At 43.3% G+C, this 14,270-nt stretch overlaps 1 protein-coding gene across 5 annotated transcripts in view; it reads right to left on the bottom strand.

Annotated features, from left to right (window-relative positions):
- Nucleotides 1-6,677: 6,677 nt before the first annotated feature.
- Nucleotides 6,678-14,270, bottom strand: part of tia1 (TIA1 cytotoxic granule-associated RNA binding protein) — a 42,175-nt gene continuing 34,582 nt past the window's right edge. For all 5 annotated transcript variants that reach the window (XM_043681615.1, XM_043681611.1, XM_043681613.1 and 2 more), the window contains 3 exons: nucleotides 13,660-13,783; nucleotides 12,441-12,592; nucleotides 6,678-10,058 (listed from right to left, as the gene is read on the bottom strand). In XM_043681615.1, the coding sequence (XP_043537550.1) occupies nucleotides 9,935-10,058; nucleotides 12,441-12,592; nucleotides 13,660-13,783 (400 nt within the window). In that variant the 3' untranslated portion in view covers nucleotides 6,678-9,934. The remainder of the gene's footprint in view (nucleotides 10,059-12,440; nucleotides 12,593-13,659; nucleotides 13,784-14,270) is intronic.

Genomic DNA, 14,270 nt, shown 5'->3' on the forward strand with positions numbered 1-14,270 from the left:
ACTTTGAGGTGGGAGGGCCCAGTTTTTCCCCCCTCCTCCTCCTCACGGAATCGGGAGACGGCCTCTCCTCAGACGCGTCGCCATTTCTCTCCTTACAAATAGCGCTCGGCGCTGCGCTGTAACGCCGGCTCTGATTGGTCGTGTGTTGTGCGGTCACCGGTGATCGCGGGGCATGCCGGAAGTTATAGTTCTTCCATACCATCCTCCATTCAATTCTGCGTCGGATAAGCGACATGGGACTACATTTCCCAGAATGCTGCATCCACTCCTTCCCTCTTCCCCCACTCTGTCACCCTACCAAAGCCAATTGGCCTCCTTGATCTCATTGATTGAGTTAATGGCTCACCAGACAATGTCTAATATTTGTTCTTGGCACAGGATTGAAGTTCTCATAACTACTGTCAAAATTCTGCTGCTTTTTCTGAAAAATTCGTATTTTTATTTATTCATAAATTCTCAAACAGCAAAACCTTATCTGCTCCAGCCAGAGCCTCTCTGCTTATATTAGGAAATAGTGAGGCCGACAGCTGCTGGAGATCAGAGTTGGAGTTATCTCTCCCCCAGCAAGCTCAGGCCTGAAATGTTGATGTTCCTGCTCCTCAGATGCTGCCTGACGTGCCACGCTTTGCCAGTAACACTCTCATATCACTGATTATGTTACCTACTATGGTGACAAAATGTCTGAAAACAAACCTTCCAGCTCAATGAGCAAACCTACATCCAGAAAAACATTATATTTTTGTAACAGAATACAATTTAACACTAAAGTAAGGTTCTTGACAGATTTGTTTCTCCTTATGGGAGAGTCTAGTGGGAAACCTTCACACAGTTTACGTCGTATTTGGATGAGTGTTTGGGATTGGGTAAGTTGGCTTTGTTTTTGACCACCACAAACTCGATGGGCAAAGGCCTCTATTGCTGTTTGACCAAAGGGCATAACTTCATAACAGCATTTTTCAAACCCACAACTCCTGCCACCTGAGAAGCCAAAACCAGCACAGAGAGAGGAACAGCACCACGGCCAAAGCCCTCACCAATCTAATTTGGAAATATATCAGTTGTTCCTGGAATTCCCTCCCTAATGTTATTGTGGGTCAACCCACAGACAGTGGACTTCAGCACTTCAAGGCGGCAGCTTATCAGCACCTTTTGCTGGGCACCCTGGGACAGGTAATAAATGCTGGCCCAGCCACTGCCACACACAATGCATAAACACTGAAGTAATAAATTTCTTCTGTCAGCTGATCATGAATCAATATATTCTTTACTGCAGAAGTTTGGTTTTCAAGGTTTAGACTTGTAATCAGTTCAGATGCTGTTTGCATCCCCCTCTGTGTTGTTAGTTGATCAGACCCTTCTTTGCACCCCACCATCAATCCCCTGCTTCTACATGCGAGGGATCAACCTTGGCTTCAACAATCTCTTTCCCTTCACATAGATATTTCGAGTTGCTGAAGCTCTGCTCCCCAGAAGCCAACTATCCTAATCCTAATTTCCCTTAATCAGTCCCAGTGTCCTCCTTAGCTGATTTCCAAACTGCTTTCATGACTTAGCCCTTTTTTTTAGTGGCCAATAGTGTCATAGAGCTGGAAATGTGTTGCTGGAAGCCCTTCTTCAGCCTTATGCCCGAAACGTCGATTCTCCTGTTCCCTGGATGCTGCCTGACCTGCTGCGCTCTTCCAGCAACACATTTCCAGCTCTGATCTCCAGCATCTGCAGACCTCACTTTCTCCTCAATAGTGTCATAGAGATTAGATTACATTACAGTGTGGAAACAGGCCCTTTCGCCCAACAAGTCCACATCGACCTGCGGAAGCGCAACCCACCCATACCCCTACCCGTACGTTTTACATTTACCCCTTACCTAACTCTACAGGCAATTTAGTATGTAGCAGATGGAAACAGAGCCTTCGGTCGCACTAGTCCATGCCGACCAGCTATCCCAACCCAATCTAGTCGCACCTGCTAGCACCCAGCCCATCTCCCTCCAAACCCTTCCTATTCATATACCCATCCAAATGTCTTTTAAATGTTAGAGTGTATGAGCCTCCACCACTTCCTCTGCCAGCTCATTCCATACATGTACCACGCTGTGTGTGAAAAAGTTGCCCCTCAGGTCTCTTTTACATCTTTCCCCTCTCACCCTCAACCTTTGCCCTCTTGTTCTGGACTCCCCAACCCCACGGCCAAGACCATTGCCCTCATGATTATAGAAAGCTCCGACGCTCCAGGGAAAACAGCCCCAAGTCTGTTCAGCCTCTCCATACAGCTCAAATCCTCCAACCGTGGCAATATCCTTGTAAATCTTTTCTGAACCCTTTCAAGTTTCACAATATCTTTCCGATAGGAAGGAGACCAGAATTGCACGCAATATTCCAACAGTGGCCTAACCAATGGCCTGTACAGCCGCGATATGACCTCCCAATTCCTGTACTCAATACTCTGACCAATAAAGGAAGGATACCAAATGCCTTCTTCACTATCCTCTCGACCTGCGATTCCACTTTCAAGGGGATATGAACTTGTACTCCAAGGTCTCTTTGTTCAGCAACACTCCCTAGGACCTTACCATTAAGTGTATAAGTCTTGCTACTATTTGCTACTATTAAACTTCGTCTACGACTTCTTTAAATCTAAGACCAATTATAACTTCCATTATAAACCATTAGCCGGCCACCTTTCCTGTTTGTGCCAGTCCTTCTCTTTCAATGTCGGCTGAAGCTTTTCCAGCAACACCCCCCCCCCCACTCTACCAGAGCTGACTACTATTACCATCATAATTTCCTCTGTTAGGGGATTCAGGACCTTAGTCTCAATCAACTACAGCTTGATGAAGTTAATCATCATATGGTTGATCATCCATAAGGAGCAACGGACAACTAGATTGCCAATTATTCCTTTCTAATTATACAATATCCAGTCTTGGATGGCCTGTCCTCTATGGATTGGTCCAGAAAACCATCCTATCAGCCCTTCAGGAATTCTTCCTCTACAGTATTGTTACTAACATGCCTAATGTGTACGGAGACTTCCGTCACCCATAACCACATTACTCTCATTTCCTGCTTAATGCTATTCTCAACATCACTCCTCCAGTTTGGGGGTTCTATATACAACCCCCACTCTTTTTTTTTTGCCTCTTGCTGTTTCAATTCTGTGATCCATTAAACCAAGGTGACACCACAGTAACATCAGCTTATCTCAGCGCACTGATCCTTTTTCTGTACGGTATTCAAACACTCAATACAAAATTGGACACTGAGAGCGCCATCAGCTTTCGAAATGAGGATCTCACTTCGTGTCATTCCCTTGCATTGTGATTGTAACCCTACACATTCCTCCTTCTGAACACTCCAGCATTGCATTCCAAACCTAAACCACTTTTTTTTCCCCTCACATTGATGAATGATGCAGAGACAATTCCTTTACATCTGTATCTTGTTCTTGAATCTTTCGTGCCTGAAGGTAACGAGAACAATTCTCTGTCTGCGTGGTTGCATCTGCTTGGAACAAACTGAAGAACCATTGACTTGATTAGTTTTCAATGTTAGTGATAAGAGCGTGAACAATTCTAACTACTGTCATATTCTTAATGTACGCAGGACTGGTCTTTGCTTCATTACATATTCCCACCCACAGATCAGAAATGTTAGGATCTGTTGGGTGCAAATACTTTTTCCTCAAGTTCAACCAAACTTCAAAGGCACTTTAAAAAAGAAATCTGAGATTTCCCTTTCCTCAGACTCATGCTCAGGTCATGCTTCCAATGATAGCCGTAGCTTATATTTACCTTCACTGACAATCCCCATGTTCAACAGGGACTACTACTTCAGCTCAGCAGGAACATGACAAATTAATCTTGTGCTGTCTTAACAAAACAATGGCTGGTTTGAAGAAAGTTGGAAGCTGAAATTTTCCCTCAAATAGTAATGAACAGTGCGCGTGAGGATGCGAAGGGAAATAAAAATGGAAGAGACAGAAGTCAGCATTTTCTAGTAACGTACAAATAAAAATGCAAGATTCTATCTTACAACGGCTGGCCTCAGTGGAAAGGAGATATCACGTCAGTTTAAAATCAAAAAGGGAGAGAATACAAAAGATTTTAATTGACAGCAGGAACAAAATGCAGGATGATACAGAGTGATTACACTGGATTGGAAATAGCAACCCCAGGGATTGATAACTCAAGACGAAAAAAAAGTCAATTGTTTGCAATTTGAAGCTCATCTTTGAGTGGGAAAATGGAGCCAACATGACGTAAAGGGAGAGATGCGAACTGCTGGATTTTTCTTTTTAGGAAGTGATGCAATGAAAACCCCCTTTACTATTTACATCTAAACTCTCAGGAACTCAATAACAACTTGCACTTACATAACCCAAAACGTGAAAGAACTTTTCACAAAAGTGTTATGAGACCAAAAACTGACACAGCCTTGTAAAAATTCAGGTATTCAAAACTTTGACCAAGCAGATATGTTTTGGGGAATGTCTCAAAAGAGATAGAAACGTAGAGAGGAGAGAAATCTCGGCAAGAAATTAGAGATCAGGGCCTTGGCAACTCCATGTATGTCAGCAGAATGGAAGAAACTTGAAATCTTTAAAACAAACTTATCACTTGGAAAGTTGATTTTTCGAAAAAAAATCCTATCAGTAGAAACTTGAATGAACAGGTGGACAAAATTGTGCAGGGGAAGGTTCTGAAATCACTCCTAAGGCAGTACGATAATGCAGCGTTGTGATTTTTTAATCTTTCCAACACCAGGTTGGGCACTGCACAGCAATCAACAGACAGGAGGGTTCCCTCCCAGTTGGGGAACACTTCAGTGGTCCAGGACATTCAGCGTCGGACCTTCGGGTGACCATCCTCCAAGGTGGACTTTGGGACAGGCAGCAGAGAAAAGTGGCCAAGCAGAGGCTGATAGCTAAGTTCAGTACCCATAGGCAGGGCCTCAACCCGGACCTTGGGTTCATGTCATATTACAGGTGATCACCATTGCACTACACAGACACACAGATATTCCTACACACACACTCTCATATACACACGGACACAGGTACAGACGCGCACACAGACACCCACACACACCCTTATAGATAGACACACACTCCCACACTCATACATGCACCCCCTCACAGACTTAAGACACACTGCACTCACTACACACACACACACTTTCTCACACTCACAACCCCCACCTCAGACAGACAGGCAGACACACACACACACACACAGACAAAGACCCACATGCACACATTTTGTGGAGTGAAGTTGTACTTGCAGAGTTACATTGCACTTTGCTCAAAAACTGCATGCATTCATGTAGAACTCTGAGCTCAAAAACTGCATGAGTTTATGTAAAACTCTGTTATCTCACTTTTTAGATTAGAATCAATCTAAACATCATGGCATAGGCAGAGAACAAAGGGGGCCAACACCTTCAACATATTGTCTAGCTATCCCCATTGTTAACAGCTAACCTAAGAATGCAACTTTAAAATAAAGGTTTTGTGATTTACACATCAAAGAAGTGAAACTATCACTGTATTCTAACAGATGAAATGCTTAACAGAAAACCAACTAACAGGCTATAGGTGAAAGTTTGCATCAAAAACATAATGGTATTGAGACTGAGTTCAAGTTTACCTTGTAAAATTTAAAACCCATGTATCTGCATTGGGTTCCTTGCTCCCAGTCGCCCAATGTAGACTGCAACTTTGGTCATTTTCCCAAGCCTAGTTCATAATGTCAGCCCACAATATTTCACCTTCACTGCAGGCACAGCCACAGCTTCAGAGCTTTGCATTTCAGCAAGCATTCACCTTCACCCCACAGAAAATGTTTTATAAAAACCGTCCGAAAATGGCAAGATCTTGAGATTCAGGCTTCCCAATAGTCAGTGCAAGACAGGTAGAATTAAAAGTTAACTCTCGGACTAATTACTGATACTTTGGTGAAACATTGCTAGATTATCTTGATGTATGTATTGTAATTTTAAAAAGTTTGGGTTTAACCTGGGAGTGTTCTGTGCAGCTCCTTAAAGGTGAAAATTGCTTCACATCAGCAGATGCACGAAGGCCCACACAGCATGCAACCATTAATTGAGGAAATATATCACTGTGACAGAACATTTCAATGCAGACCATTTTTTATGATGCTGCTTCTATCACTCATTGCTCCTGATTTTATGAATGTACAAATTAGAAGCAGGAGTCCACTCATGAGTCTGCCCTGTCATTCATTCATATTATTGTCAACCTTCCTTGTTAACCCACAATACCCTTTCCACTACCCTTTGTTGGTGTAACAGTGGGATGTGTAGCAACACTGAACTACTTGGATAGGATTTTCTCAGTTCAAGGCAGCATATGAATGCAAACTGACATTAATATCATCAGGGGGTGCACCAACAAAAGATGCTGCTAGCCAAGAATCCGAAGCCAAGTGGCATAACATCATCAATGACAGAATTGTCCACTGATTGTATCTGACAAATGTCTCCCACTTCTTAACAAGTGCAAATTGGCACCAATGTCCAGACAGGCATCCATACCAATCTCATTATCAAAACAAGCAATCAATTTTGGTACAATCCTGAAGTACATTTCATCAGTTGTAAGACAAAACTAAGCAGCAAAAGATAATTTTTAAAAAGCTGTGATTAAACAGAGTGGAGGAGTTCAGTATGATGGCCCAATGACCGTTTTATTTATTGACTGTTAATAACTGCTACAGTTATAATACCAACAAGGCCGTGCAGTTAACAAACCCGAATGCAAGTCAATTGGTCCTTCACAAACCTAGTTCATGTGATTTTTGCCTGGAATAGAATTCCCCTGAGGTGAATTGTTTTCTTTAAAATGCTGACGCAGTTTAAACAGAAAATCGAGACTTTATCCCTTTTCTTTGTGGCCTGCTCAGGCTGCGTTCATTTTCCCCAGCTCATCCGTGTGAAAACCCACTCCCACCTGACCTGGAAGCCTGTAACCACAGGTTCCCTCTGACAACTTCGGGGAGACTAAGTGGGTAGGAGCACTCTGTCTCAATCCCCTGGGCTACAGCACAAAATATGAAGGATGTTGCACATGAGCAGTGCTGCTCTGAAAGTTTGCTGTTTCTTTTACTCACTTAACTGATGGAGCATGTGCACAAGCACAAGATTTGGTTTCGATGGGAGGGGTGGGACAGAATCGGGAGCAAAAACATGGACACCATCTTTGGCATTACTTCTATTCCATGTGATTATTTGCCACAACATCCAATGAATCACTTGGAGAGAAACGTAACATTCCCACATGAACCGGTTAATCATGATAACTGGAAGCAATAACAGTCACTTCCAAGTGCCAGCCCTTATAGACTAACAAAAGGGATATAGTCTGCAGCATTTTCTAGCTCAGAATTTCTTAAAAACAAAATGATCCATATGTTCTGAAAGATTAATCTGCAGTGCATCAATCCACTCCAAAAAGACAATTTATTTAAAACTCCTGGGGCCGGGCCAACCAGTTACACATTTTGGTAACTAAATGTAGCATCTATTATGAAAAAACCTTGCCGAACAATCCAATAAAAAATACATTAACCCATTTTAAAATTGGTTAAATGTGCATATAGTGTATCTGGCAAGCACCTGCGCACATAGTCACCTTAGGGCAAGTCACAGATGGCCCAGATAGCTTTTGCGGCCAGTGCACAGGCACGTTTGTCAAGCTAACAGACTTGGAAGAAAGAAAATGAAACATTTTCACGTGACTCACTGTTGCAACGACACGTATTCTACAGAAGAGGACTCGAATGGCCGGATCCTTGTATGCAGTACACATCTGTGTGTGGACCAAATGAACTTAACGGCAAGTCAGCTGTCTCACCTTTTGTCCATTAATACGTTGTAAATGACTTGAATTGGCACAGAGCCCCATTTGACCCTTTTGATCAGAAGCCCAGGCAAACATGGACAATCACATTAAGACGATACTGAAGAAATCTCGGTGAGGTTAGCTGTCTTCCCAATTTCCTGACTACGGAAGAGAATCTCGGCTGGAAGGACTTCCGAGACAATCATCACGTTGCTGAGGAGACAACCGGCAGGGAAAATAAAAAAGCCAACTTCCCCCAATAATCCTGGGACGGAACATTTTAAAACCAACACACAACTGATATGCAGTAAAATACAATTACAGTACCTCCTGATGCATATGCAGCCAATATCGTGAGCATAGCTGATCATTTACACTAGAGAACATCACTCAGAACACCCTCTGAAGAGACACGTCAAGAGATTTTCTTTTCAAATTCTTTTCTTCCCCCAGACCCCAGGTGCTCCAAATAGCGACTCAGCCAAGAACAGACAAAACATATCAACTGTGGCAGATGGACTGGCTGCAATGGTTTGGACACACAGTCCCAACCCCTGCCCATGGAGCAGAACCCACAACCATCTGTGTAAGCAGCCAAAGCCACCACTGCCATGCTGGCATATCACTGACAGTAATAAGATTTTGCGCAATTTCCCTACCCCCCCACCCCCACCACCACCCTCTCCCTCCCTCCCCCCCCCACCCTCCCCATTCACGTTTCATGTACGCAGGCTGATATCTTGGTTTGAGATGCACTATGATCCCAAACAAACTGCAGCCTTTAAGACACTGCTGCTGCTAACTTCCTGAAAGTGTTGATGAGCCGACACTCAAGTCAGTAGTCAACTACGACAGTGAACTTGATTCCTACCATCAGTCTCTTGAAATCAGAAAAAAAAAACAAGGAAAACAAAAAGCCAGAAGTAGGCACCAAAAGAAACAAAACGGGTTGCCCTGTGGAAACAGTGGAGGTTGTGTATCTTGTAGTTATCTTTTCATGCAGATTCCGGCAAAACAAAGCATGTTCCCTTCAGTCCGAGTCCTTCAGGATCTTCCCTGCCCACCCTCTCCTCTATTGCCAGTTTTATTTTAACAGTAGCCACACTGACACCTGACATTATTAAATAATGATCGTGTGCATTCATTTTAAAACGGAAACCCAAATTCAGATTGTGGGAGCAAGCAAGCAGCCTAAACTCGTTAGGAATGCTTCACCTACAGATCTGGAAATGTCAATTTTAGCCAATTCCTGAGAATGCTCCAGCGCTCTGCATTGTCAAGGAGAACTCCACTTGAATCTGCACTGCTCAGACCAGGGAACCTTCAGAGAAACACTGGGAGAGCAGCCAGAATCCAAGTCAACACTCGGAAGTGCTTTCTCTACAACTTCACTAAGTTTTTATACCTGTTTCCTTGAATGAAGTGATTAAAATACCATTTCAAAATAACAAAATAAAACACAGAAATAAACATTTTACGATAGTATTTCATTGCCTTAAACTATGCTGTGTACATGCTGAGAAGCTCCAGGGACTCCACGTTTGTTTTTCCATGTTCCAAAGAGTTTTTCGTTTTGAACAACCTCCTACATTTACGAAGTATGGCCTTGTACAATAAAAATGTGGAAAACATAGGATTATTAAATTTTACATTTCAAAATCAAATATGTGGAATGCAAAACTGAACTGCCCAGCATCTGCAATAGAAACACGGCATCTAATATTGTGCAATTTGCCCGCCTCTTTTTATAACAGTGGCAGCATTACTGAGAAATCCCTGCTTTTGTTTATTTTCTCCAAGGGACACAGGAAACAGATTTGAATTTTTTTTTTGTTTTGAAGAAAACTGGACACCAAAATTGGCAGACATCCAGCATCTTTAGACAGAAGCTTGGATGAGACAAATTTCCATGATTTCTAAAATGAATTGTTTTCCTTTTAAAATAAATACAACGCAGTTGACATGTTTCATTGATCTAGCTTTTGAAAAAAAAAATCTTTTAAGTAAACAAAGGCTTGACGTGTCCGCTGCGGCAGGAAACCACTGGCTATAGGTAGGAAGAGAGAGTCCTTTCTGCTCACTGGGTCTGGTAGCCTGCCATGCCAAATCCTGCTTGGTTGGTTATCACACTGGGACTTTGACCTTGTGCAGGCTGGACTCCATAGTTAGCACCCATCCATGCGGCAGTGGACGGTGTCTGACTGCAAGAAGACAGAAAACAAGGATGAGAGTAGGCAACACCAAATAACCGGGATTATCTTGCCAGTAAGAAATAATAGGAACACAAGGGGCCACAAGCCTTCTCTGTGCTGGGCCTGTAAGGACACTGCTGTCATGTGGATGACAGATTTTGAGTGAGAGACTAAGAGACTCCAGTTTTCAAAATGCTTCGACTTTTAACAAGTAAAAATTTCACAGCACCAGGTTATAGTCCAACAGGTTGATTTGGAAGCACTAGCTTTCGGAGCGCTGCTCCTTCGTCAGGTAGCTTTTGGGCAGGATCATAAGACACAAAATCACAGTGTCATGTATGCAGCCGACACAATACCAAACCTTAACAGCAATCTAGGTTTGTTCAATATATAGTTTCAGTTGCATGACACTGCTATAAATTCTGTGTCTTATGATCCTGCTCTACAACTATCTGATGAAGGAGCAGTGCTCTGAAAGCTGGTGCTTCCAAATAAACCTGTTGGACTGTAACTTGGTGCTGAGAGATTTTTAATTTTGTAAACCCCAGTCCAACACCAGCACCTCCACATCATCACTTTATGGTAAGAGGCTGCAGCACTGAATATGATCCTTTCATGTGTGAATATTTTAAACAGTCATCCAGCATGGAAATACATCCTTGGGTCCAACTCGTCCATGCTGATCAAGTTTCACAAACTGAACGACCTGCATTTGGTACACATCCCTCAAAACCTTTCCTGTTCATGAACCTACTCACATGTCTTTGAAATGTTGTAACTGCACCAGCATCAACCACTGCCTCTGGCAGTTTATTCTGCACGGGAACCACACACTGCGTGAAAAAGTTGCCGCTCGGGTCTCTCAAATATCTCTCTTCTCACCTAAAAAATACTCCCCCTTGTTCCTGTGCCGACCATGATATCCCCTGTCTCCTCATGACTCCTATCCCTCCAAACTTGTGGATTCATGGACTTAGCCAACTGTCTTTTAAGCGTTCTAATTGTACCCACAACCATCGCATCCTCTGGGAGTTCATTCCACACGCGAACCAGTGTGTTAAAAATAATTGCCCTGATGTCTTTTTAAATCTTTATCCCCTCACCTTAAAAATATGCCCAGTGGTCTTGAAATCATTCATCCTTGGGAAAAGACACCTACCATTAACCCTTTCTATACCACTCATTATTTTACAAACCTCTGTAAGGGTGAACCACTTCCTTCAGAATGATTACAGTAGAGTGCCTTTTGTTTTTGCAGGTGCTATCAATTAGACACAGTTTTGGCATGCATGTGAACTACAGAGTAATGGAAAAAAAAAGTTATCGCATAAAAAGGCACCATTCAGCCCATAGACACACTGTTGGTCAGCCTCTCATTTTACTTCGGTTCCAGCACCTGGTTCATAGCCTTCCAGATTCGTTGTCCAGGCACAGCTGCAAGCACTTTTTCAAAAGATACTGGGGTTTCTGCACCCGCCACTAAACTGGACAGCAAATTCCAGACACCCACCATCGCGGGATATGGCTCTCCTCATTTCCCCTCCAACTCTTCCATCTATCACCTTCAAGCTGTACCTCCTGGTAACTGATCTCTTTGCTGAGAGAAACCAACCTCGCTGACTGCTCTACCCCAGCTCCTCATTATTTTGGTCACTTCAGTTAAGTCAAGTCACCCCTCAGCCTGAGGAAAACAACCTGAGCCTTTCCTCACAGCTGCAACTTTAAAGCCCTGGCAACATTCCTCTGCACTTTCTCCAGAGGAATTACCTACAAGAACATCACGTCTTGACTCTGGTCATGGCTCGGATTTCGTTTTTATTCTTTAGATAGTCTTCAGGAGCCATACAAAGACTCAGATGCCTGTGCATGAAAAGCCATCACAGCAGACTTCATGGCAATTATAGCCGAAGCCAAGAACTCTTGTGCATAGGCAATTCTTTCTCAAACTGAAGAACTACACATCTCCTGAAAACTACTCCCTTTTAACCCAGTTTGATGAGATTACCTACGGTATGGAAACAGGCCCTTCAGCCCAACAACTCCATACTGACCCCCCCCCCCCCAACCAAGAGTAACCTACCCAGACCCAGTCCCCATATGTACCCCTGACTAATGCACCTAACAATATGGGCAAATTAGCATGGCCAATTCACCTAACCTGCACATCTTTGGATTGTGGGAGGAAACCCACGCAGACACTGGGAGAATGTGCAAACTCCACACAGAGAGTCGCCTGAGGCTGCAATCGAACCCAGTTTCCTGGTGTTGTGAAGCAGCAGTGCTAACCACCAAGCCATCGTGCCATCCCAACCCAGTTAAACAGATGGGTTGATAAATATCCAAGAATCCACGAAAATAAACTGAGCAAAGAAAGAAAAAGAATCGCCTTACTCCACTCTGAATCCTTGTTGATTCCAGGCTTGCCCATAAACTCCGTAAGGTGGCATCTGCCAGCCGTTGGGCATATATTGGCCGAACTGCTGAGTATTCCCATACCACTGGCCAAACTGGCTCCAAGGCTGGGCATAACCCATCTGATTTTGCTGAAAGAAAAAACAAAAGGAAGAGAGATTGGCTGGGGTTGGAGGAGAAACACGATGACTGTAATTTCTGAAGGTTGCTCACAGTAAGGCGGTCGATCCCTATATGCCCCTGAAACAGCTCAGTGAGCCACTTATTTGTACAGAACCACTCCAAGACACAAACTAGATGGACTGCAGTGGTTCAAGAAGGCACCTCCTCAAGGGGTGGCACAAATACTGATCTTGCCTATGTCACACAAAAAGGTTCATGGACTTAGCCAACTGTCTTTTAAGCGTTCTAATTGTACCCACAACCATCGCATCCTCTGGGAGTTCATTCCACATGCGAACCAGTGTGTTAAAAATAACTGCCCTGATGTCTTTTTAAATCTTTATCCCCTCACCTTAAAAATATGCCCAGTGGTCTTGAAATCATTCATCCTTGGGAAAGACACCTACCTAAAACAAAAAGGTTTTAAAAACCTTGAGGCTATGACAATGCTTGAATTCCAGTGGTGGACAGTGAAAACAAACCAATCAATGCCTCAGCGAGCTTTGTCTATTTTTGTTTTACTTTAACCATGACACCAGACTTGTTTGCCTCCTGATCAATTGACTATTAGTTCCAATGTCAGATTTCCAGACCGCAAGCCTCAAAGCGTAGATGGTTAACTTCAGTGTGGCTGTAATAACCAGCGCAACCTATCAATGAACTGCCTTGCCTGACATCATCAAGTGGTGCCACCTTTAGCAAGTTCACCATTGGTCAAAAACATGTTAAGAATACAGAGCATTTAACTCTCATGATTATTGTCTCTCAAATACATCCAACTAACAAAATAGTGGAGACGGCTACCCAACTTCTGCACAACTTCAAGCACTCATTCGGCACAATTAGCCTCAAGGTGTTTAAAACAGTGGGGGAAACAAAATCAACCCATGTGGAAGTTTCTTGACATGTTATTGTGCTGGTAAAAGCTGGTCAAGTGTTAGGCTACTTGCACCAATCAGATAAATAGTCGACGTTGACCCCCTTCATTCGCAATGCCTCAACTCTCACCGACTTTAGCTCATAAGTCAAAATTTACCTGCTGGAATTGGCCCATTCCATCAGGCGTCTCTTTGCCCCAGTAACACTTGACAATGTGTCCTTCTATGGTGGTTCCATTGACTGAGACGATTGCATGTGCAGCACTTTCGTGTGATGAGAAGCTAAGAAAAAACAGAGCAAAAAAAAAAGGATTCTAGATCAATATCGACTTCCAGGTGACTATTACTGCAGATTGAGATTTCCTCTTGGGTCACAAGAGAACCACAGTAAGCATGATGCCAGAACAAGGCATCCACTTACAAAGTGGACATATCACTTTTCAACAATAGGCTTAGAAATAGACTTCGTAATTGGCTAGTAACAAACTGCCTGATACTGTACATGCCTGACTAGCTTTGTGATACTTTCTTGGAGCTTTCCTTCCTATTGTATGACAAGTCACTGCTTCTCTCTTTAGCATGAGAAAAATCACCCCTTTCACTCATTCACTAGGTTTTCACAAGAGCCAGGACAAAGTGAGGACTGCAGGTCAGAGTCAAAAAGGGTGGCGCTGGAAACGCATAGCCGGTCAGGCAGCATCCGAGGAGCAGCAGAGTCAATGTTTCGAGTGTAATGAAGAGATTATGCTCGAAACGTCAACTCTCATGC

Source organism: Chiloscyllium plagiosum, chromosome 42 (assembly GCF_004010195.1).
Source record: "Chiloscyllium plagiosum isolate BGI_BamShark_2017 chromosome 42, ASM401019v2, whole genome shotgun sequence".
Taxonomy (NCBI): Eukaryota; Metazoa; Chordata; class Chondrichthyes; order Orectolobiformes; family Hemiscylliidae; genus Chiloscyllium; species Chiloscyllium plagiosum.